Source organism: Manis javanica, chromosome 18 (assembly GCF_040802235.1).
Source record: "Manis javanica isolate MJ-LG chromosome 18, MJ_LKY, whole genome shotgun sequence".
Taxonomy (NCBI): domain Eukaryota; kingdom Metazoa; phylum Chordata; class Mammalia; order Pholidota; family Manidae; genus Manis; species Manis javanica.
The window spans coordinates 19,506,520-19,532,504 of record NC_133173.1 but is presented as its reverse complement, the minus strand read 5'-3'; the positions used below and the strand labels follow the sequence as shown (position 1 = coordinate 19,532,504).

Sequence of the window (25,985 nt, the reverse complement as noted above, 5' to 3'; positions counted from 1 at the left end):
CGTTATACTTACACGTTACTTATCAATTATGTATCAAGTCAGCAGGAAAAATTACAGTACTTCTAAAATTTGACACTGAAGACCAATGAATTTGTGAAGGCAGAGCACTGTATGACTTCTGACATGCTCTTATACCAAGTACAGTTTACTATCTAAAAACAGACTACAAATAAGTCAAAAGCAAAGGTTTCAAGTACCATAACTATCAAATCCATGAATTCAATTTGAAGCTGTCTTTAAACCCCCAATGAAATCGTATATTGATATGTAGTATGTATATATTTGAGTTAATAAATGTAACCAGGAAACCAGGAACTCATTCCTCAAACATGCTTTAGATCAAACATGTAACAAATTTGAATGCAGGAATGTAGGAAAATGTTTAAGGGACATCAAGTATTCACTGCCATGAATGTTTGAGAGCTGGAATGCTGACATGTGTCCCCAAAGGAACTCTGCAGAACTTAGATCTAGCAATCCAAAGCACAAGGTCCATACACTTATCTCACACCCTATATGCAATTACTTATATGGCTGTGTCCCAAGTTGTCTTTTAGTATATGTTCCACAATCTGGGCTTCTCAAAAGGTTCAAGAAGTTCCAAGCAGATAAGAATAGTATTATCACCATACCAAAAGAGCCATTAGAAGCAAGCATCTTCCTGAACCTCAAGAGTTCTTGCCACTCACCTTTGATTTGTAAGAGGCTTTTTTAAGTTAATTAATTATACAGCAAGTTTTCTTTAAATAACGCTGCATTTGAAATTAGTCCAGAGAGCAGACTTGTAGAAAGCAAGGCTCTATACTTATCACCCACACAGTTTCAAGGAGCAAGTGTCTATCTAAGAGTCAATTTTATTTCATAAGAGTGGCTTTGCCTCCAGAGATCAAGAAAAAATGCTTTGCCTGGTATTCTGGTACCCAGTAAGTTTCTTTGTTCATAAGAGTGGCTTTGCCTCCAGAGATCAAGAAAAAATGCTTTGCCTGGTATTCTGGTACCCAGTAAGTTTCTTTGTAATGTTTACTATCTCTGAAAAAATTATCACACTTGTGTTATATATATCTCCTAAAAACAAGGAAGGCTTTGCCAACTTTATGTTCCTTACCTGGTCATGGTAATCAATCCTAGAAAGTACTCTGGGAATACCATATAAATCTGGTGACAGCAATTCTAGTCATTTTGAAGTTCTCTTTTCTTTGGGAGATTACTACTTGAAAGGCCATGATGGAAAAGGTGACATACATACAACCTCTGTTGGTAAAATCTGAGAAGACACAATCAGTTTACCAGTCTTAGGCTATTAATAAATTAACACCAATTTCTAACTATAGTATTTTACAAGCTAATTTCTACAATCAGTAAGGCTCCATTCACTGCCTAGTTGAAATCTTAGCAGTAAAACCTAGAAAGCTTCTCCCTCTCCCTCTTAAAAGTAATTTTCACTGGTCCATAACCAACTCAAACTGGACCTAGATATTTGGGCATTCCATAACTATTTTACTGGAAGAGATTTTCTACTCTGAAAACATAAAGTATGTCTGCCACTAAGTAATGCAGCTGCATTTAATTTGTACTTAAGAGTGTCAACTATATTTTAGGGTGTATGTTATCTTTAAGTAACACAACTTAGATATGTGATCCCCCTGGCCCCCAGGACCCAGGTTCTGCCATTCATTGAGAAAAGTCTAAGTATGCAAGTACTTACTCACTGGCAGGGAACGATGATTATTCCAGGATCACGTCACCTACTCTGATCACACAAGGCCCTAGAGCACTGCAGAAGCTGACCGGCTGAGGTGAAATCCCAAGGAAAAGGAACACCTCCTACTCCAAATGCTTTGATTTAGTGATCCAAGTCTGAATTCAGGGCCATAGTTTCTTTCCATAGTTGGCCTTACGGGGCCTTTCATCCTATCCCTACTTCCTTTCAGGTATGGATGGCAATGGAAGAGGCCATTGTGTGGGTCGCAGCCTGACCACTTAGGCCCCAGGGCCAAGAGTTTCCTTATGTGTAAAAAGTTATTAACTAAGATCAGTAAAAGCACAAAATGAAAGGAAGTATAACCAAATATCACAACCATTTTAAGAAATAAGAGAAAATTACTTAAATGAATTGTTTAACCAGGATTGACTTCATCCATAATAACTTCAAGACTTGAAAAATCCTAGTCTTCACTCTGACATCAAAAAATCAATAGGCAAAAAATGTACAACAGTACCTCACAGTTTAATTACTCTATGCATTTATTAGCTAATATTAATGCAGCAAGAGGGGACAAAGTTCACAAACACTCAACACAGTTTCACAAGACTCATTGCAGGAAAAAAAGTGATTAAGAATGATCAACAATATCCTAGGGTCTTGGTGGACGCATTCCTGGGGGAGGAGGACCTGGAAAAAAAAAGCAAAATTTGTAACATATATAATTGTTGAACCACTATGCTGTACACTTGAAATCAGTGTAATATTGTATGTGAACTATACTTCAGTTAAAATAATTTTAAAGCGCAAAATTCCATGACACCCTTAGAAAAACAACATATTCAGGGACCTGGCTGGCACCACTGACACATGTATACCCACTCACCTCTAATTCCTGGTGGAGGGGGTCTCATTCCTGGAGGGGGCATGCCTATTGGTGTCCCTCGAGCAGGGGGAAGCCCAATTGGTGGGCCCATCGGTGGTCTCATACCAGGTGGAGGAGCCATTATGCCTAGAAAAGTGGCAGAAATAAAGGCTCAACTAAGACAGACTTAAGACCGTACTTGAAGAAACGGGCCCAGACACCAAATTAGAGAGTTGATTAATTTCTCCTTGAACCACAACACTGGTAAACCACCAGAACTCAAAATTTTGAGTCCACGGCTTCTCATCAAACACTAGTATTCAAAAGTGGGAAACGTATTCCAACTTAGACCAGTTGTAATTCAGTATCTTATTAGCTGAGAGCATTTTAGTCATCCCTTCAAGAAGATACAATCTCTTCACAGACCCAGACCTTTTGCGTAAGGACCAAATTCTTTTTCTTCTTGTTTATCAATCCCTTACCTGGAGGTGGGGTGGCTCGGCCTACAGGTGTGGGTGGAGTCCCCCGGCCTGGCGGGTACTGAGTTGGAGCTCCAGCAATACTGGCAGTAGCAGCCACGGCAGCAGCTGCTACAGTGCCTCTTCCTTGCGGAGTCATCACCTGAGAAGGCATGGTCAGATACAGTAAAGGCAAGGCCCATCTGCACATTATTTAAACACAGGAAATAATGGTGGATAATGGCCTACTAAATACAAAAATATTGTAACGATTTTTCATTTCTCCCATTATCCTTATTTGAAATATTTTGGCATGCTGACACGTTCTCCTTTAAACCAAACATGCCACTTTTAACTTAATAAAAATAAACCCATTTTGGATTTTCTCAACTCTGGTTTATCTATCTGTATTTCCCTTAATCACCAACAATGGTTAAATCATTCTTATTGAGGAGGCTTTGATCTATTCCCTTCCTAATGTATACTTGTCTCTCGGTTCCCTCTATAGTTTATGGTACGTACACAAGCATAGGATGTACATTCATGCTTCTTGATCTCCTCCCCCTCGGGCTCCAGGCACTTTCTCCTAATAATGTAGAACTTTCTCTTGGCTCCTCACCTGTTGGGACGGTCCCCCAACCCCTCGGACAGGGCCTGCTAATCCAGCAGGAGCCTGAGGAATTGGAACACCAGCTGGTACTCCTCTGCCAGCTGCCCTGCCAACCCCAGGGCCTCCTGCAGCGCCAGCAAGTGGTACCCGAGCAATGCCAGTCTGAAACAAGATTATAGCTTGAAATTAAATGATTCACCAGTTATCAACAACCTTATTCCCATAAGATCACTCTGTCCCACCATTTTCCCTGTCTTGTAACAGTTCTCTATTCAAATGAATAAATGAACAAGTGCACTAGAGAGGCATCCTGCAGATTAAATGTACATTTATCAAAATGTGAGTACATATATTTTTGTGACCTTACCAAGGGGAAATACACCAGAAATTCCTGCCTTTACCCAGGCAGTACCCAGCACACAAATCATCAGAATAGCCTTAATCCCCAAACACATACAAGAACTAACTCCAAGTGCCAGGCACATTTTACTTGATAGAAGTATACCATACTTTTCCTCTCTTGTCCCCCAATTTAGCAACATCTTAAAACATGTGATGGCCTTCCACATTAATGTCTGTCCTGACCTACAACTTCCTTACATCTTTAGGGGGTGGTCCCTCCACAGTCATGGAAACCAAGTTCTCCCCACGCAGCAACACCAGACCCAAAACCCGCTTTTCTTCACGCTCTGGCTGCTTCGCATTCTTTGGCCTATAAATCAGAAGTAAACTTCAGTGAAATAAGTTAAGGATCACTCACTCACTAAAATATTTATGTATCATTAAGTATCAATTAATATGATAGATGCCCAAATGTCCATGCTCAGTTACTGAGTTAGGAGAAAACACACACACACACACACCTCAGCTGATATATAAGGGTGATGGTAAAAGTCTTTACTATCACACTGCAATCTTCTCTCACCTTCATTCATGTTCCCTCAGTATTTTACTATACCAAAACTAATTGCTTTTTGTGTAACAGATAAAAATTACATGGCTAAGACTTTCAAGACAGGCAAAACTGAGACTCAGTTTCCATGTTAAGAAGGGGAGCAATATTCTTAAATCATTAAGGAAATCTTGATGAGAATTGAAAAAAAGGGTAGAGAACAGTAATAGTCAATGAAGGCATACCAAATGGTATAAAGGAAAAAAAAGGTTTTGAATAAGAGACACTGTGTATTCTAGACCCTACCACTTACCATATAACTATGGGAAATTTAAAAAAAGGAAAAGAAAAAAGAAAAACCGTAATTGCAATTTCTTCAACTGCCAGCAGCAAAAATCATACATGAGTCTTGTAACATAAAATAGGTAAAAGCAATTAACTCAATGCCATTCAACAAACCCCAGTAAGCACTATCATATACAATAATGTATAATATAAAGCAACATGAAGATGAGATTATCCCTGTAATTTATAAGAAGAGTGAAACGGGTATGCCTAAAACTCTTATCAAATGCCTGTAGTATTTGTCAACATCATGGTTTTTAATTTTTTTAGTAAAAATGTGGATTATTCAAACACAAAACAATGAAGCATCCACTGTCCTAGACTTTCTGAAAAGATCCAACTTGATGTGCAAGGAGACCAACAATCAATGAAAAGGAAAGAATAAGGAATATGCTATGAATTATATATATTCCAACCTGAGTAAGAATAACACTATAGCAGACAGGTGAATTTGAATATCACCTTTTTGCTCATATTTAAAAAACCTAAGTTAACTGGCACATTAAACTTCTGTACAGTACCTCATTAACTATGGGAAAAGAGGAAATCAAGCCAAGAGCCAAGGGTGGTGATGCCTTGTAAGTCTGCCCAAAGGGAAGAGCCCTAATGCAGTCATCATCTTGAATGATCAGAGCTGTAGGCACCAAGCCAAATCCTCTGAATGAAGTCAACCAAGTAGAAGTAGGATGCCATAATTCCAATTTTTAAATAAACATAACTCAGTATTTTGAACATACTGTACAAAGTTTATTCCAAGTTCAAGATATTTGCAAAGTTAAAACAGTATAGTGAGTACATTAACTTTAAGACTGGGAGACCGATGCAATTCAGAGATGAGGCTAGGTTAGACAACAGACCACCCTTGCCATGTTCTCCCCACCTCCTTCAGTTACCCTCGATAAGCCCTTATTCCTGTTCTTCTTCCTCACTCTCTCATTACCCAAACCCAAACCCAAGTGGTCTTACTTGATCTTCCTGAACTCATCACAATCACAGAGGATCAAGTTCATATGCTTGTCAAAAGCCTTGAAGGTGCCAATGAAGATTCGGCCATCCTGCAGGATACATCTCATTCTATAGTCAATGTGCTGCAGCATCTTGCTGCTCTTTCCCACAGTCTGGAAGGAGTAAGAAATTGGTCATCAGTTTGTCTGCAGCTACTCCCTAACTCCATTTCCTCCCCAGCCTGTAATAATCCAAACTTGATTTCCTCTACACATCCCCACTCCCACCTTTACTCCAGAATTCATTCACACCATTTTAAAATACTGACCAAATTTGGACCCAGGACCATTATAGTCCTCTATAGAACCTTCTACTTCTCAGAATTTCTACATACTTTCCCATCATTCTGTTATTTCCTTCCCAATAGATTCCCCAACCCTATTCCCTTGTAGCTTTCCACCATGCTAATCCCACTTTTCCCAATTCTAATCCCAAACCCCACCTTCCTGTGTAACACGTGATTGCATACACTCTTTTCGCCTAGACAACCAACCAAACAGCGGGAAATTCCAGCCTTCATCAACAACTTTGCCACTCCCATCAACCCAACACAAATACAGTACAGAGGCCTCAATCGCAGTGTCATCAACACCCACAGCCCGTTTCATTCAAAACTTGATCAGAGTCTCTCAAATTTCTTTCATTTGTCCCACTAGGCACCTTTATATTTTTATCCTCATCACCCACTCTGCTAAAATTTTAATATGCAGATATGCTGTACCTGTTTATGTAACGTGCCCCTTTGGCAGACAATAAACCAATCACTGTACAGTGTAAGATCCTTTCCACTTCTCATAAACCAAATTTTGCCCCCTTAAATGTCCTTCCCATTGAGAATGAATGCTCTAGATTAGCCCAACAGAACCACAAAACTGAATCCTTTTTTCTAACATTAAGAACCCCAAATCACCCCACACTCTGATGAACAATTGGGCCCTTACAGTAGCTTCTCACCCCTCTGCCTAATATATATCTTACCATGATTGCTGCTCCACCAAATCCAAAGTCCGTAGTCAAATTCCAGGATCCTTAAGACCTAAGAGAAGGCTACAGATAAGGGTATGATGCAGGTTCTCCTATAAACAATGCAAGCTGGGGCAGAAGCTTCAAACAGTAGCTGGAGCCTGCAGAGGAAAGCATGATCTAGCTGCACTGCAATCTACCATGTTTAAAAGCAGGCAGACAGTTTTGCATGACAATCACTACAAGACATATTCAAATGCATTCCCTTCATGCTCCCAAACCCACCAATTAAACACCATAACTCATTATTCCCTCACTTTAATTTCCACATTTTACATAGCTAGGATTAAGAATTTATTCAATTTTATTTTACACAAGAAGTTCTTAGATGTTTCAAGATTAGGAATTGCCACACTCCCAAAATGTAGTATTTTCTTCCCATCCTTATTTAAGGTAGCACTTCACTCTCTGGTCTGAAGCTAACATCAAGTCATCTCAACTACAACATTTTGATATCCTGAAGTTTCTTCAGACTTTTGCTTCTTTGTTGAGTCACCTAAATGTTGTCAAGCCCAAATGTTTCCTTTCCCCCCAACTAAGTCCCTTCAAAAGGATGTTAGGTAATGCTTCTTAACCAATAACCAAGTGCTTAAGACTTCCTATGTTAAAAGAGGACATAGTTACTGAATGCTTTTATATGGGGCAACTTATACATGGGCAACTTTCCTATCAATCAAAAGAACATGTATTATAACAACATTACCATTTACCCCAATATACCAAAGAAAATGCTCCTATTAAGGATGGTAAAAAAAAATCTAGCCAAAATTGGTAAACGTTTTCAAACTGCTAATTATACTTATTAAAATAGGAAACACACAAATTATTATTAATTTGAATGGGAATTTGGCTTTATGAATAAAGTAGCCCAGTTTCACAAACAAAATCTGATTGATGTACTTTTTTTTAACAATGCAGATATGTCTATTAAGATTATTCTCTACTGTTTTTCAATATAGAAAATTTGCAAACAGCAAGATAACTTGGTTAAGTAAATTTTGAATCATCTATTTCTGGATGTGAAAATGAAATAATATGGTGATTATGAATTTCACCAATATTAATACAGTAAGCAAAAAGAATGTTTCCAGTACACAATTCTCTGAGGAACTATATGACACTGTATCAGAAGAGAACATAATGATATGAAAGAATTCAGTAAGAGTGGTAAGATATAGAAAGGATGTTTCCCTATAATTATCAAAATGTGATGGCAGTTAAATGCATTCTATGAGAACTTGGAGGGTGTCAGAGGGCCTAAAAAATAAATTCCTGATAATTAAATTCTTCCAACCTTTGTCTTCCAAGTGCAAACTTCCAAGCATCCTTTGTCTTCCAGGCAAAACTGCACAATTTACCCATACCTTCAACACACTGTCATACTCCTTTCACACTTATAACCATCTATCCACTTGTTCTCCAACTACCCAACTTCAGTATTCAAAGATTTCAGAATGATATGAGGGATATCGCTATTTCTGATATCCAATATTATATACATATTAATGCTTTATATTAAACTGGTATGAGAAGATCCTAAAAGATTTATTCAAATAAGAAGACTCCCTCCACCCACAAATAAATGTACTTTTTGACCCAAACTCAACATGAGTTAAGTTTAAGGCCTGTAATTTAGATGTTCTGAATTCTGACAAGATTCTTCATAAAGCAGTCTAAATCCAGGAATACTTGGTATATATTTGAATCATTAGCAATTTCCATTTGTATTACATTTATATATTAAGATACAGGATCTTCAGTAATCCATGGAGACAGGAATAAGTAATACCCTCAACTGGGGGATAGAAATGGGGAATGAATGTTAACAGACATAAGGGATCTTACTTGGGTGATGGAAAGTCCTAAAAGTACCTTATGGTAATAGTTGCAAAATTCTGTAATTTACTAAAGGTCAGATTTATACACAGGTGAGTTTTATGATAAGTAAAGTATGTAAGGTTTCAACAGCCAAAAGTTGTTTGTTGACTGAAGCTGTTCTTAAAAAGTAAAATGACAAGACCTTCAAAACTCCATTACCAACAGCAGTGGAGACATGCTACCTGACAAGAAGCCACGAGACACAATTACTAGAAAAAAACAGTATGACTGGTTGTTTTTCAATATTTGATTTAAAGGAAAAAATGTAATCACAAAAGAGTTTCTTGTACGAAGATTAATGTAATAGGAACCAATATAAAATGCAAATTTCAGGTGGGAATTTGTAGTTAATCACCTCTCCAATAAATGTTCAGACTTTAGAGACTAAGCTTTTACCTTCAGGTGCCCAAAAGATTTGAGTACAGCTTTCCCCTTCCAGCCTCAGCTGAAATGTCCTATCCCACTGGCATTTTAGTAAACACATACCTATCAGCCATAGTTCATTGTTTAGGTACAAGAAACCAACAAACTAAAACAAGATTTCCTTTCTATAGTGGATCAGAGTAAAAAGGGAGGACCAGTCACAGTCCTGCATCTGTCCATCATCCAACCTGAGGCTCCAAAGTCCTCCCATACCCACTATATTTTGTCACCCAGTCATCAAGCAGAAAAATGCACCTTTAGATTTGAGTTATGAACTAAAGAACTGGAGACCTAGAAAATTGAGGACATGGACATGTAATACATTCAAATAATTTGAGTAAGTAGAAGAGATACACATTTCACTTAGAACTCGGAATAGGGGTTGACTGCAGAAAAGTTAAGGCTTCCCTTAATGAGATGGACTCGGTATTTATTGAAGTTTATCACTTGTCCCTAAGTTCAGCACACCATAATCATGAAACCTTGTTAAGTAAAGATTTTGTAGAATAATTTTAAATTTATCCTACAGCAAAGGAAAACAAAATGCTTCTTAAGGAAAATGACAGAAGGGTAGCAACATCACACTGTATCGATGAATTAGCAGTTATGGTGAAATCTCCTTACATCAAAGGACACATAAGCAAATAAATGGCCTGGGTCCCTGACTCAAAACATCCTATGTCCCTTTCCCAGAAGTTCTCAAACTTTTGAAAAATGTGGGCTTTCTCAAATGATTAAACTGCAGAAAAATATACGGCTTCTTTAAATCAAACAATGGGCAGACTTGGCCAAGACTCATACAACAAATGAGAAATCATAGAATGTAATATATTAGTGCTCATTCAAATGTGGTAAAATAACAGACCCTTCACAGAAAAATGTGCAGAAAAGTTTAACAATTACAGAAAAAAACCACAATAAATGGAAAATATTCATCTACAAAGCAATGCCAGTTAAAATCACAAGAAAACAATTTTCCTTTTTTGGAACTGTTTATTTAACAAAAAAAAGATGACACTGAAACTAAGACTCTAGTAATTATCTCTGAATGCAAGCAACATTGCTTATGATGCTGGTAACAAAACATTTAAGAATCATACTATTATTTATACTCTAGTTCACAATAGGATCCTAATCCTAATAAATTTAGGGTATCAAAAATATGTTTAAAAACAGAATACTCCTAACAGTATAGCTGACTATAAAACACAAGTACAAGTAACAGTAAATCATGAATGGACTGTCATTTATTCATTACAAATGTAATTATGAGGACTATGTAATAAAATTAAACAATGACATACATTTATGCAGAATACAAGGTAAGTTTAAAAGCATGATTCCAACTACCTACACTTTCAAAAGAAAACTAAATAGGCAAAAGGAATGAAAATTCAACCTCATGGTATAGAAACATGGGTATAGAAAGTCTTTGGTTAACTTTCCCATTGTTCTTGGCTATCACTCACATGCTTTAGATTTTTATTATGGAAAAGGAAATGTATCAATCATTAATGTCCTTAAGAACTACCATCTACATGTGTAAAGGATTTAATGATTCTTAGACGTGACCCCTTATCCCAGAAAAATTTATCAGGTTCTCTACCCTATCATGTTTATGTCATACACACTCCTTTCTATAACGCCTTTCTCTTTAGCACCTTCTATAATTATCACCACTCCCACACTGGGTCCACTTTCATTTCTTCATCCTTTAATGTGGTTCTTTAAGACAGAAGCCATTTAACTTTTTATTTTAAAGGGGAAAATAATATTTTAGGCTTTGCCTGCCATTCAGTCTGTTCCAACCACTTGAATCTGCCACTGTAGTGCCAATACAGCCATAGACCATTTGTAAATAAATGGACATGGCTGTGTGCCAATAAAATTCCATTTATAAAAACAGGCAGTAAGTGGGTAAGATACTTCACCAACCTGAACTCTAGAATAATCCTAGTTATTAGTACTGTTTGCATAAAACTAAGCACTTGAAGCTAGACTAAAACACAGTATCAGAAAATTAAATAATCATAATGTATGCCTTAATGTTATATTAGGAACTTTCAAGAGTACATGAATTACAATGAGCAGTCAAAAAATTCCTGGCTCAAATGGATTAATGATTGTGCATTGAGCCTTGACCTCCCTATACAGAATTTTATTGTTGTTAACAACCATTTGATCAATAAATATGAGAGATGCCCTCTCAAAAAAAAAAAAAAAATTCCTGGCTCAAAAATATCGCACAAACTTAACTCTTTTTAAAACTTGTTCTTAGGGGAACATCTGGGGATAAAGATCAGATGCCACAGTTTTAAATCAATTCCACTGTCTTGTAATGAAGTCCAGACAATTAGTGGTGAATGTGGGTAAAAGATTCAGCAGGGAAGGGTTTCCCCTTACAAAATTTGTTTTTTCTCCTTTAGTTCAAAATAAAAATGGTGGCTATAAACAGGCCTAATCAATTTGAGTTGAGGGGTAAGAAAAAATCTAGAAGAAACTCATCTATAAGCCCCCTTCCTCTCTTAAGTTTCTAGAAATATACTACACTCTTTGGATTGAGATCAATGAAATCTTAAAACTAAAATAAAGTAACAAACAAAAAAAGTGGTAAATCAAAGTCAATTTCTGATTTTTTTCCTAAAAATGTAAGCAACCAACATAAAAAAGCAGACTAAATAAACCTATATCACATTGAAAAATTATGACTAATATCTTTATTATTGTCAGCTGTACACGGATACATTCTCAGCTGATTTAAACAAAACTGGTGAAAGAAAAAGGGAAAGGGCAAAACAAAACAATAATTAGTAAATAAGCATGGGAAAATACTTAGCTTCTCATTGCTAATGACTGTGATGTGCATTTACTTATAATTCAGTAGGCACAAGTGATACATAATTAAAGTAACCAGTGCAGGTAAAAGTGTATTGTAACTGGCATTCCATTTTTCAAGGCAATAGAAACTGATATAAACATAACTTTGGAATACAATTTAGAAAATGTTCCTTAAGTTCATATTCCTTGATTCAAGTTATTTTCACATCTGCATATCTAAGGATATGATCTTATCTAATGTTTTATGTGAAGAAATTCACTGAAGCTTTATTCAAACTACCAGCAGAAAAAAATGAAGTCCCTCACAAATGAAAATTATGATACTCATTAGCAGGATATTTGGCATTTATAATCAAGTATATTTTATATGTTAAGTTGAAAAGCAATACAACTTAAAAATGAATAAAACTACCTAAAAAGCACATCCTACAATGACTGTAAAGTAATACAAAAGTATCAAGAGCAAAACATTTAGGTCCTACTTTTACTTTTTAACTTTCTGCAATGCACTTATTTTCTTTTAAAAAGAAAATACTATCTTAACATATCCCATATTAAGTGACCTTCAAATACCCTATTCATTAATCATGTGTTTATATTCCTGACTGTGACTGCATCAGCTCTAACCTGATCTTTACTTGGCAATCAGCTACTGGATGTTCCAATACTGCTTTAACCACCTCTTGGTGTCTCAGCTAAGAATGCCTGTCTCAGTTCGGCCTGGAAATCCACCACAGGTATTTGCTGCTGCTGAGATCGCCTTGGGTACAGCTGACACCTATGATAAGAACACAATACATATAAATGAAAAGATATTTGCTTGTATAGGTTACAATAAGAATGAAAACTTAAAGATCCTTAAAACACTTAAAGCACCCTCATTTATGGCTTAGAGCATACCATCCTTAAGAAAAAACTATAAAACAAGAAACAGGAGTCTCTGCATAAAGGAATGTACAAGGAACTGAGAGAGACTTTATTAAACTTACCCACTTTGAAGATACTATCAAGGAAATTAAAAACAAAAAAGCACTTTTGGTTTAAAAAGCCCTATGGAAATACCATCAGTACCATATCCATTACTCACTTGCCAATGAACCTATCTGGAAACAGTTCTTTAACCCTGCGAGGAGGGGTGGGGGGTAGTTTGAGGCATTTGCTATGGCATTTCCAGTGAGACTTAAGGCTGTTGTCCAGGCTTATCCTCCTGAGAACTTTCTCCTTGCAACAGAAATTTCCAGGACCCAGGCTGTTAGGCTTTCAAACCATGTAAATGGACCATCTTATAAATTAGCAGAGAATTCCAGAGAAAGGCCCTCAACGTATCTTTACAGATGAGTGATCTGGTTGTGAATTTAACCTTGAGGATAAGGAAGAGATGTAGGAAGTTACACAGGTTGCTGGCTAATCAGACAAGCATGAAAAACCAAATCACCAGCAATTCTGCCCTTGTTGATACATGATATATATGTTGATGACACACACACATACACATACATGAAAGAATTCAAAAGCAATTGGATTTAGAAATGGGACTATGCTAAAAGGTTTTCCACTATTTTTAGTTTTTAAGTGACATTTTTAACATTCTGTAACACAAAGAATTAGGCTGGACTTTGCTCCTAGGAGGTAACTACTAAATCCTTGAATTTACCAAGTGACAGAGGTCTTTGTTATCCATGGTGGGCCCCTTGGATTACACCAGAGTTAATGTTAACAGGATGACTCAGGACAGGGACTGCTGGCCAGGCCACAAAACCCAATCATGTATTAGATGGTTGGGGCTTTAAGCCTGACCTCCTGGGAAGGGATGGGAGCTGGAAATTGAGTGAGACTAAGTTCAATCATGTTGCCAATGATTCAATCATGTCACAGTAATTAAACTCTAATAAAAATTTTAGACATCTAAGGCTCTTGTGAGCTATACTGTTAATATACATTGATGTGTTGAGGGAGTTTCACATCCTGAGGACAGGGAAGCTGCCATGAGTCTCTTCACTTGTCTCATTCTGACTTGTATCCTCCATAATAGAATTAACAGTAAATATATATAGTGCTTTCTTGAGACCTGTGAGTTATTTTAACAAATTATGGAACCTGGGGTAGTAACGGAAACCCTGAATCTACATTAAGCTATTGAGAAGTGCAGGTGGCCCAGAAACCCGTTTGACATTGATATCTGAATGGAGAGTAATCTTTCAGAGATGCTGTGACCTTAACCTGTCAAATCTGCATTTCAGGTAGCAATGATCAGAACTGTATTGCTCATGCCTTTACATTTTCCCATTCCAATCACTGAATCATTAAATCTTCATTTGGACATTCTCAGTTCCAGTCCTCCTGTTACCAAGTGACAACTAAGGCTCCCTCCTAACAAGGTTCTAACATGTTTCAGAAAGAAAAGTTTTTTTTGCTTCGTTAAAATCCTATTGCAGTGGCCTTTTTGGTTTTAACCTGAAACCCAACTGAAGACTGAGATAAGACTGAGAACATAAGATGGAGTATATCCAGCATGTACTGCATAAATTGCAAAATATAAATTCAGAAAAGACATTGAGTAAGTAGATTCAGAAGACTTTCTATCCCCAATCTCTTAATTTCTCTCAAATTCACAATACATCAAGAAACAGGGAAAACATTCACCATTCCCAAAGAATAGGAGCCGATCTGGTGATACATCTACTGGAAGACAGAACAAGCATCAATTCCAGGAATGGAAATCAATAAGCTTTTGTTAATACTTACTGTTGGTCTGCTGAACATTTTGTTTACATCTGATTTTAGTTTTTATTTCATTTTGTTTTGTATTTTTTGGATGGGATACTAACAGCAACCCTTTTTTGGTTTTTAGAACTGGTACCCACACAATTCCTCAGGAATATGAACTCTCAATACTTATGATTTTGGAAAAGTCAGGAGATTGATGGTCTATTATAAAAATAAACACTCAGACTGTAACTATTAAGTTCCCCAATCCTGAGAGAATCCTGATAATACATGTCATTAGCAGGGATTAGACTAACAACATTACTTACCCATTCATATAATCTATTTACTCTCAAAGTGGAGAGAGGTTAACGGCGGAAATTACATTTTATTTCCCAAACTCAAAACTCCCTTCAGATCCTTTCCCCAAATTGGCACTTTGTAGAATTTATACATAACATATACAGAAGAGGTCAAGAAAATGAACTTATTTCTTCTTTGAAAGCAACAAACTTTTCCATTGATATGAACAAGCAAATGGCACCTAAAGGAGGCTTAAACATGATGAGGACTGTCACCTGATACACTGGTGACATTACACCTGTTACACTGGTGCATAGGATAAAGGCTCTAAGAAAATATAATATGATAGAGACTTCACCCACAAACAAAAGATCCTCTCCCAAGAGCCCTGCCACTCATACCTCCGTCACAATCTCTCAACTACCTCAAGGTATTTCTAGAGATTCTGGAGGGAAAAAATGGCACTTTTAAGAGCGCTTGTAATGACAAAAGACTGAAATGGGAAAAAAAAGACATTACCATATAAAAGAAATAGACAAATAGCCTATTATAAAGGAAAAATTATATAAAATATTCATAAAATACTCTTTTTCAAAGTATTTCCAAAATGAAAATGTAACAAAGCAAAGAATGAACAGAAAAGAAATCAAACAGGAAAAATGGGAAAATCTTTAGCTTCACCAGTAATTTACAATGTGCAAATAAATATATTACAATTTTTCACAGTTAAAAGAAGCAAATAACAAAAAAAGGACACAAAATGTTACTTATTACAACTTTTTAAGGCTTTAGATTTGAGGAAGTGAAATAAAATTCAAGTAGTTAATATTAACGAATATTACTTTTCAAATTGACTATCTTTATTGTTTATAATAGTTAAAACTACAAACAACCTAAATATCCATCAGTAAACTAATGGTAAATGTAATTATGATGCCACCCATATTCTGCAATTTGTAAAATAAATAAGGTAGATTTATAATACACTTTGACATAGAAAGATCCTCAAGGCAAACTGTTATAGAATAAATCTCACGTATGTAAACAAATCATAAATATGCCTCTCCCCTCCCCACTGTGTGTATACATAAATGCACAGACAAAGGTCTGAAAAGGTAGAAATCAAAGTACCTGACAATTACCTCTGGAGAGGGAAGGGAAATGGACTGGTGGTATCTTAAAGCAGATACTCACTTTTATCTCAAAATTACGTTTTACAAAGAGATTACATTAATGTATTAAAAATACTTATAATTTTGAAAAGTAACTTAATAAAACAGTTTTAAGAAAGAAAAATACTGCTACCCACTGTGTACATGTACCTGACAGTACTTGATACTGTCAAGATTTGTGGCAATGTTAAAATTCAAAAGATTTAATGTATGCTCAGTATATGTATCAAGTCATTAAAAATGTTCCCATATTTTTCATTAAAATTTCTCTCCTAGAAACCTAAATTTGAAAGTACATGTATATGCCCTAAATAAGAAGAGGGAAAAAAGTGTACATTTCAAATTTTTAAGTGGATATATGTACTAACTAAAAATAAAAATCTAAATACTACAGAGCAAGTAAGATTACACAAATTAACATTCATTTAATGCATAGATCGTGATTAACAACACAAATAAAGCAAAATAATTTAAATGTAAATATATTGAAGGACGTAGAGTTTTACAAAGATAAAACCCACCCTACATGTATATGGAAAAAAGGAAATTCATTTTACTAAAATTTAAATTTTAGTGACAACATGGTTAAGGATGATTTAGTTGCTTCATTCCTACATCTTTGTTACATATTCCTTTCATTAATATAATTTGCTGCAGTTCCCTCATTGCATAATACTTTGTTCTAATTTGGAAAAGGAATCTACCCTAAATTGGTTCTCGATCCATGTATCGTACTCACTCTCGGTTGCTCAGTGAGGCTGTCCTCCGACGTTTGACCTGGACTTCCACCTCTGGTACGTGCTGTTCTGTAGTCCGTCTCAGGTGTAAGCGGTCCCTGAAGCAGAAGGAGGGATTTGTTTCACAGTCTTCATCAATTTACGAACTAACCATTTATTTAAACGTTATATTTAAAGCTATATTTAATATGGAGTTTTAAAATCCCCATAACCTAATTAAAACAAAGTAGTACAGTGATGTATAACTATTCTATCTCAATAAAACCAGGAGAAAGGGAAAAAAAAACACAAGGCAAAACTAAAATATTTGAATGTCTTTATCCTCCATTAGTCAGGATCTGTCCTAAATCTACTTTCTTCCTTTAGAAACCTCTTAACATCAGAAAACCTGGCTTGGGGTTAAAAATCAGAAAATTAAGCAAAAAAATATTTCTACTTACATTTACATACACAGATGTAAAATTATACACTATATATATCTATATAGATTTACCACCCATACATACAATATCTCTAAAAAAACAGCTACACTGATATCAAAAATTGTATGAAAAGTATTTTATTAGAATATTCTTTTGTGTGGTAAAGACACCTCAAGACAAATGCTGGGCATAGAAGCCACAGGGCATAAAATATGCAAAGAAGTAAAAAGCTAACCTTTTCAAACAATAAGGCTTCTCTCTCACTTACCAACTTAACATTTCCCTGTATGGCCCCGGAAGATGACTGGTTAGCCAGAGACGGGTAAGATTCCTCAAGGGAGGAACAACCTAAGACAGGCACAGTCGCAGGAAGGCCATCAGGTGAGAAAATGGGGATCAACAGAGGTGAGGCTTAGAACCTCCCCACCCTGTTCTGAGAGAAATCTTCTGCATCTGTGGATGTTTTATTGCCCTTGTCTAGCTTGGATTAATACATAGTCTACAGGCACACACCTGATCATCTACATATGCTCTCTTACAACACTAAACTATGTTTTCTACCTTTATCTTGTATCTACCTACCACTTCAGCATTTTATTAAAAATAATAATAATAAAGAGAGAAATGTGGTATCCACATATAAATCAAGTATAAAAATCAAATGAATATTCATATTTGAACTGACTGTTTATAGTCCATAACGCATGATCAAAACCAAAAGCCTCTGTGATGACTGCCCTTGTAATGTTCACCATGTAACTTATTCACTATGTAAGAATTTGTTCTCCATGTAAGAACTTGTTCGTTATGCTTCAGAAGATTGAAGACTGACGAAAATTAGGCTTGGGGTGGATTAATGATTGTGCATTGACCCCCCTATACAGAATTTTATTGTGGTTAACAACCATTTGATCAATAAATATGAGAGATGCCCTCACAAAAAAAAAAAAGGTACACACTTCCAATTGTAAAATAAAAAAGTAACTAGGATGTAATGTATAGCATAAGGAATATGGTCAAAATATTGTAACAACTTGGTAGGGTGATAGCTGGTACCTAGAATTATCATGTATATAAATGTTAAATCACTGTGTTGTACACCTGAAACTAATGTAATACTGTGTGTCAACTACCCTTCAATAAAAAATTTAAAAAAAAAGAAAAAAAAAGGAATATTCTTTTGTGTAACACAGAATGAAGTTTGACTTAAAGAATGTCTACTTAAGCAACATCCTATGAGAATGATGGTTTCTTAGAATTTACAAACAAAACACAAATGGAATGCTTAAGCCAAAATAAATAAATAAGTAAAACCAACATAGCTGCCACCATATTATGATCTACAGAGCAGTTCACAAAATGTCTGGTCAAGAGATCTGAGCATGTAATCTCCCACTTGGGTTGTCCATGTTAGAAACTACAGGAACGAACCATTCATAAAAGAAAAATCTTTTAAATGCTACTTGAAAAGGACCAAAGGAAAAGCATTTTACAGAAGTAATTCAGTGTAATATTTCACAGGCAGAATTCAAAGGACACATCCCTAAAGCTAACTACTGAACCCTAGTTATTTTTAAATTCGTGTTAGATTATGCAAAGTAACTCAGTCAAATAGCTTACCAATAACTGCAAGTTATTTGATTACTTCAAAAATTTTATATTTGGAACAAGCCATAGAAAAGATCATTTTAAAAAAAATCACATGTACATATCAGATTTTTAAATGATAAAAGTATATTCTTTGCTAATCTCCTTGACCTTTGACTACACAATGGTTTCTTAAATAAGACATCCAATGTACCTAAAGAGAGGAGGAATCCAAAAACTGGATTTCATCAAAAATAAAAGTATTTGCTTTAAAGACACTATCAAGACAGTGAAACAACCAGCAGAATGGGAGAAAAAATATTTACAAACATATAGCTGGTGAAAGTTTAGTAGCCAGAATATGTAAAGAACTCTTACAACTCAATAATAAAAATAAATAAATAAAAATGGGTGAAGGATTTGAGTAGACTTCTTTCCAAAGATATAAAAATCTGCATTGGCACTAAAAAGTCAAAAAGTTCACTATTATTACAGTCATTCAGTTAACATTTGACCGATAATTTCACACTTAAGATGGAGTGAAATAAAAATCATGTAAGTCTGAGTCTAATATTCCTAGCAGCATTAATCATAATAGCCAAAAAGTGGAAATAACCCAAAGTATAACTAATGAATGAATAAACATAGATGTGATATGGTAAATTCATACAATGGAATGCCATTTATTCCTAAAATGAAGTTCTGTTTCATGCAACAGCATGGGGGTTTCAAAAATGTATTTACTTATACATAAAATGTATTTATAATACATTATACTAATACAATTCAGTAAAAGGAGTATCACAGACCTCTGCTATATCATAGAACACTGATTATTGCTAATAGTGTAATTGAGAATACTCCATTACCAAAAAATAATAATCTTCAATTCCTTTGTCCCATTTTATCAGTTGCTCAGTATGACAAGGCCTGAGTTCAGTTAAGAACCAGAACACAAAAATATTCTATCCAAATTTCTAAATCTACTTTTTAAAGCTACAAAGTCATCGATGAGCAGATTTATTCTGAAAATTTTTGACGTTTGATCTAAATACATATGCACAAAATGCATAATCTTCCTAACTGCATTCCCAATCCAGAAACCTGCATTTCAAAAAATTAAGCAATTAAGGGAAAAAATGTTTTATGTACACAATATTAATTTTTGCTCCAAAATCACTTTCATTTACAAAATACTACTAATCTGGAAATACACTGAAAAGCAAAAGGTGGTGAGTTCATAAAATGTTCTTCCTAATTGCCTAACATTCTATAAAATATTTAATATGCCTTACATACCAACCACCAAGAAACAAAATTTCAACTACTAAAATATGAAGCATGAAAAATTTAAATTGAAAATGATAATCTGTGATTATTACAGTCTTAAGAGCTTTCTATAAATCTAAAAGAATGAGTATCTCCAAAACAAAACCTGTGAAATCATATTAATAATAATAATAATTCTGGGCCAGCCAGTATTCAGGAATTAGAAAACAAAAAAAAAGTAACTTCCATGCCCAGCCTTTCTCAGCCATGGATGTTGCTTCAACCTATCAGCAATTCCTACTCAAACTTCCTGGCTTTGGGCCACAAAAGACCAGGGGACAGACAGGTCCAGTGACAAAGTCACTGAAGAACATAAAAAACCTCACTGTCCCTGTCATGTTGAGACAATATTCATACCCTGCTTACTTCAAGGTTTCTTCCTAAAAATAGCTAAGCAGTGTGCAGAGTCAAAGAGATTATTATCTCTTAACAGGTCAAAGCCCTGACATCTTAAATGTAAAAATTTGTAAAAACAAATCTGAGCACATTAAGGAAGAGGGAAAGAGAATAAAGATGTCATGTAACCATATATGGGGAAAATATTTCAGCAACAAAATACTGGATAGACTAGGGAAACCAAGATAATACAAATAAACTCTGAATAAACCCAAACCACAGTACTTTGCCTTAAGATAACAGTACAACAGTTTCTCCACTGAAGATTACCTGCTCCAAATCACAGGAAGTGTTCACACCCCTTCCCCATTTTCAAAAAACCCTAGCACTAAAGCACTAAATATTCACTAGGCAGAATAGAAACCTTGAACTTCGAAGGTCTTTCCGGAGACCGGCCATATCAAGATCTTGGGCCTTCGTGAAAGGGGACGAAATGGCAGACTAGGACAATACATGTTCGTGTTGCGGAGAGCCAAGTGATCAGAAGTTAAACTGAAATATAAGCATTTGAAGCAATATCTTTGTAGAAGCTGGAAAATGTGCAGAGATCACCTGTATCACAAAATTCCAACTCCTGCTACTGTTAAAACAACTCGAAGAGAAACAATTCCAGAATAAAGCTTTCCAAGCTTCTGGGTTTATGTTTTTATTAATTACATTCCAACTCAGCACAACCAGCCACACTTTACTGGTTATAACAGATTTAAAAAAATAGAAAAAAGACAAGCATTATCAAAATCCTGCAAAGGAACCCAAAACCCTTAAAAATGTCAAAAAAAAATCAAAGTAGTGGAATACAGAATACAGCAATAGTTAATCATACTTTCTCACCAAAGTTTCATAGTAACTCTAACTTTAAAAGGATGGATCAAAAGCAATTTAAAAATCTGACCAAGGGCGAGAATTCTCAGTGCCATGTATACCCACAGCCCTGTAGCATTCTACTTTTACTGTTTTCCTTGAGCAAACACAATTTACTGCTCAGCTCCTGGTCTTGTAGGAGACCTGATTCACCTGATTTAAGGAAGTCATTTATGAAGGCGGCATCACAAAATACAAATACCCAGAGATTAAGAAATAAACATGGTGATGCAATTGTGGAATTAACAAATCTGTAAACTGGAAATCAAAGGTTATATAGAAAAGGTAACTGCCTAACGAGTTACTGAATCCATTTTGAATACGAAGAAAATTGGTGGATTGCACACAATTCAACCTTGGAGAATGAAAAACAGGCCTTTCTGGAGTCAAGAAAACACATTTAAAATTTCCTGCACCAGTGTTGGGGGCTGGCTTAAGTTGCAGGGGATCCTCGGATGGTCTAGCCTTTCTTGCCCTCCAAACTCCCACCTCTCCCTTCTTCACAACAGAAAGGCAGAGGTACAGCAAAGCCCCATTACAGACAGGGTTACAATGTACAAACCTATCCCTGTACAAATTTGCTGGGTTCAGCACCCTTCCCCACAAAGTAGAGGCTGAATAAATCTGTGACCTTCCTCTCCTGCCCCCACTGCAGTACAGCAGGCAAGTCACAGCACTTTCAGCCAACAGGTGAAGTGGGCGGCTGCCAGCCCCCCTCCCCATTGCAGGGTGGAGATGGGCTCATCCCTCCTGCGCCTGCGCATCCCGACTTGTGCATCATTACCTAATGCGGCACTTAGGGGAGGGGGCAGTTGCCCACCCAGGCCCGCCTCCTCCCCTCAGCACAGCATTTCTGGGCCGGGTGCAGCTGAAATTCCTGCCCGGCTGAAAAGGCAGACTACCCCTCCCCCCACTGCAGCACTGTGGGAGGGGGCGGCCGCCTGCGCAGACCCACGCATCTGCAGCGGCAGCCATCTTTGGGGAGCCGCACAATGGCACTGACGCGGCACAGGCACCCCGTGGGCTCCCAAGCCTGCCTGAAAAACTTACTCCGAACGAACGCAAGAAAATCACTGCCAACAAGAGATACCACTACAGTGTCACAGCCTAGAACCAAGCTGGCATAGCTTTCATGAAGTGCATGAAGCAAGCTTATATGTGACATCTCTAATCGCACATCAAAGCCACAAACTGAGGAATTAAACAGTAAAATATATAAGGACATAAACATTTCTGCAATCATCCCTTCAGCTGAGGAGTGGGGCAGCAAGTTCGCCACAGTAGTCAAACTCTAAAACTGTCTCAGGTCACAGAAAATGTAGTTTTATTTTAAAACGTGCTGAGGATTGCATGCCATCCCCTTCGTCTGCCTGCCACTTTGACAATCTGCCTACTGCCCCCCTCCCACCCCCTCCCCGCACTCGCTCTACCACCAGCATGGCTGCCACTCCGAGGCGGCCTCCACAGGCACCGACGTCATGATCCCCATCCTGGCTTGGCCATCACAGCCACCGCGCCGCACCCACACACCACTGCTACCACCGGCCACCCACTCTCCGCTTGGTATCAGTCCCATGGCGGCCACCCAGCCCCTTGTGCCACTGCCACGGTAGTCACCTGCCACCGCCTCCCAGGCACCACCATGGAAGCCACCCAGCCCCTCCCTTCCAGCATCGACATAGTCACCCACCGCCCCACTACAGCCACGGTGGCCACCCCGCCGCCCTCTCGTGAACACCGCCTTGGCGATCATCTCACCACCCACAGCCCCAGCTCCACTGCCATGGCGGCCACCCCACCGCCCCTCTGTATCACCCCCGGGCAGGCCACCTGCCGCCTCTCCCCGCCAACGTCGTCACACCCACCCCCTCTGCCGCCTCGGCCACGCCGCTGCAGTCACCCTGTTACCCTGCTGCCCCTGAAAACCCGAGTGCCCGCCCCGCCATCCCAGCCCGGCCTCCGCCGGGCCGTGACCCTGCCGCCACCTTCCTACCCCCACCGCATTGACACTGCACTCTCTGGCCCCTCCCACCACCGCCGTGGCGGCTACCGCTGCCGCCCCCGCCACCACGGGCACCGGCCCGGCATCCCCTCCCCGCATGGGGCATCCCGCCCACCCACACCAGCCCAGGCACCGCGGCCCCCGCATGCGCCCTCCCGATCTGTAGTCACCCTCCAGATCTCAAGGACAAAAGGCCGCCCTAGAATCTGACGGGACTCAAGAGGTGGGAAGACGGGCCAGGGAGCAGCACGACGCGGGCAGGACGCCATCCGAGCAGGGACAGCTGAGCCCCCAGCCCCAGATGTCCCGCCTGGTTCTCCGCAGCAAAGAAAGACCTTTAGGGCCCAGATTCCCAGTATAAACACCAATACTCCAAGTTCGGCAAACTCGAATACCAAACGAATAAAAGTGCTCCCTGAGGGAAGACGCCCACCACTGACCTGGCCCGCTCCATTGCGCCGCCTCCTCAGTATAGAGCGCCAGGCATCTCCGGCGGCTGCCCGGCTCTGCGTTCTGCTTGCCGCAAAGGCACCAGCGCATCGCGATAGCTTCGCTGCGCGTGCGCCACGCCCACCCGCTGGCTCTGGCCGCGCAGACGCACCCGTTTGCCGCAGTGCCGCGGTCCTGCCGCAGTGCAGCGGCGCCAGCGCCCTTTCCAACTAGAGTGGCAGGGGGTTTGTGTCTGCTGGACTCCTACACACTGGTGCCTTGAAAAAGAGGGCTTCAGTCAACACTACCACCCTGGGGATAATATAGCAGCATCTCCCTATTTTTAAATGCGTAAAATGTCAGAAAATAGTTCTTGGTTCCCTGAAAATCTTTACAGGCACCACTGACCTAACAATCCTGATTTATAATCACCCTCATGTCTTCCTAAAGGCATACCATAAATGCTGGTTTGGAAAAGTTAAATTAATCCCAAACCACTGTCAGTGCAAATATGCTAAATACTTGAAGGCCTAGCTAAAAGAAAATCTCCAAAACAAACTTCAAATTTGATGTTTTTTATTTCCTGTTTTCTACTTTACACAATTTTTGTAAATTGTGAAAATAATGCCAAAACAACCATAATGTAATTAAACTCTCCAGTATGTAATGGAAAAATGACCAAATTGGGGAAATTTGTTATTCATTTCTTGTAAAAAATTTTGAACTTGGATCCCTACATAAAACAAGAGTCTTTACTTGGATACATTTACCAATAATGTAAATGTTGCAAAAAATGATGTTACCAATAATTAGTGATATCTGGAATGCAGGAAATAGCACTTTTTATCATACTAATGAAGTAGATACATGATTTTTTTCCCTAACAATACCCTGTAATGGGCACTTTGGTACTCCAAAATTTCTACATATGTATAGCATAGGAAAAAACAAATGCTGGGAAGGGGAAGCTAAGGAAGTAACCCTGAAGTGTATTTGCATAGCATTTTACATAGCTTTGCCTTTTCTCAACTGTCCATATCAAAGAACTGAGGATGAAATTCAAGTGAAGGTGACTGAATGGCTAAAATCTCCAAGATAGGTTTATGTGCACACTGAAAAATGTATGAAAAAACACACACCACTATAGTCTACTGATGAAAATCATGCCTTTGGACTCAGACTTGACTGAAATTTTAGCTTTGACCCCTAACAGCAATATCACCTTGGGGAAGTTATCTAACGTTCTGTGCCTTATATTCCTAATTATAAAATCCAGGGAACTGTACTTACACAATTATTTGACAGTTAAATGACTTAATACACATGTTTAGAGGAGGGCTTGATACCGACTAAAAGCTCTATAGAAGTGTTGGCCTTCAGAAATGCATATATTATAGTGGTACTTCCATATGGAAGGAGTACTTCTCAGGGGAGTAGCAATTGGGTATATGTTTTTGTTGTTACCTAAAATCCATACCTGATTCAGATTTCCTCAGTTGTTTTCTAAGATACATTATGTTCAGTAATCATGTCTCTTTAGGCTCCTCTTCGCTGTGACAATTCGGGTATTTTTTGGTTTTGTTTGTTGCTTTTTAAAATGATCATTAACCACTTGTAGAATTAAAAAATAAGTATTATCATTTATCTACTTAAAGACACTAATTTGTATCAGTTTATAAACCTGATGGAGCATATCCTGCAATTGGGAAGGGAATATACAGAAAAGGAGACTTCACCAGTGAGCTTTGCTATTTAAGAATGATGCTGCCAGATCCCGATCTATCTTCCCAACCATTCCATTTTTTCCAAAGTCTAGACTTATTCCCCAGTAAAACACTCAAGGATATGAGCTTAAAGGACATCAAACATGGAGTAAAACTATTCTGTATACAACTGAAGCTGGAGAATCTACAGAAACTGATTAGAACTTCTACGTCACATCATATTCAAAAATTAACTCAATGATGGGTCAAAGACTCAAAGGTAAGAGTTTAAAATATAA

The 25,985-nt window shown here is 37.8% G+C and overlaps 2 protein-coding genes across 3 annotated transcripts; both read right to left on the bottom strand.

Annotated features, from left to right (window-relative positions):
* Positions 1 to 2,226: 2,226 nt before the first annotated feature.
* On the bottom strand, positions 2,227 to 12,810 carry SNRPN (small nuclear ribonucleoprotein polypeptide N). Of its 2 annotated transcripts, none has more exons than XM_037016172.2 (8): positions 12,667 to 12,810; positions 6,856 to 6,913; positions 5,839 to 5,990; positions 4,236 to 4,347; positions 3,645 to 3,797; positions 3,050 to 3,188; positions 2,589 to 2,714; positions 2,227 to 2,392 (listed from the first exon to the last, which is right to left on the bottom strand). In XM_037016172.2, exons 2-8 carry the CDS (start codon positions 6,856 to 6,858, stop codon positions 2,355 to 2,357), a joined length of 723 nt encoding a protein of 240 aa, XP_036872067.1. In that variant the 5' UTR covers positions 6,859 to 6,913; positions 12,667 to 12,810; the 3' UTR covers positions 2,227 to 2,354. The 2 variants fall into 2 exon arrangements, with proteins under 2 accessions (XP_036872067.1, XP_017536218.1); XM_017680729.3 differs by having other exon boundaries at positions 6,856 to 6,924; positions 12,667 to 12,806.
* On the bottom strand, positions 12,673 to 24,122 carry SNURF (SNRPN upstream open reading frame). Its single transcript, XM_073227180.1, has 3 exons — positions 23,995 to 24,122; positions 16,960 to 17,055; positions 12,673 to 12,817 (listed from the first exon to the last, which is right to left on the bottom strand). The coding sequence occupies exons 1-3, from the start codon at positions 24,006 to 24,008 to the stop codon at positions 12,712 to 12,714; spliced, it is 216 nt and encodes a 71-aa protein (XP_073083281.1). The 5' UTR covers positions 24,009 to 24,122; the 3' UTR covers positions 12,673 to 12,711.
* Between the last annotated feature and the right edge of the window lie 1,863 nt (positions 24,123 to 25,985).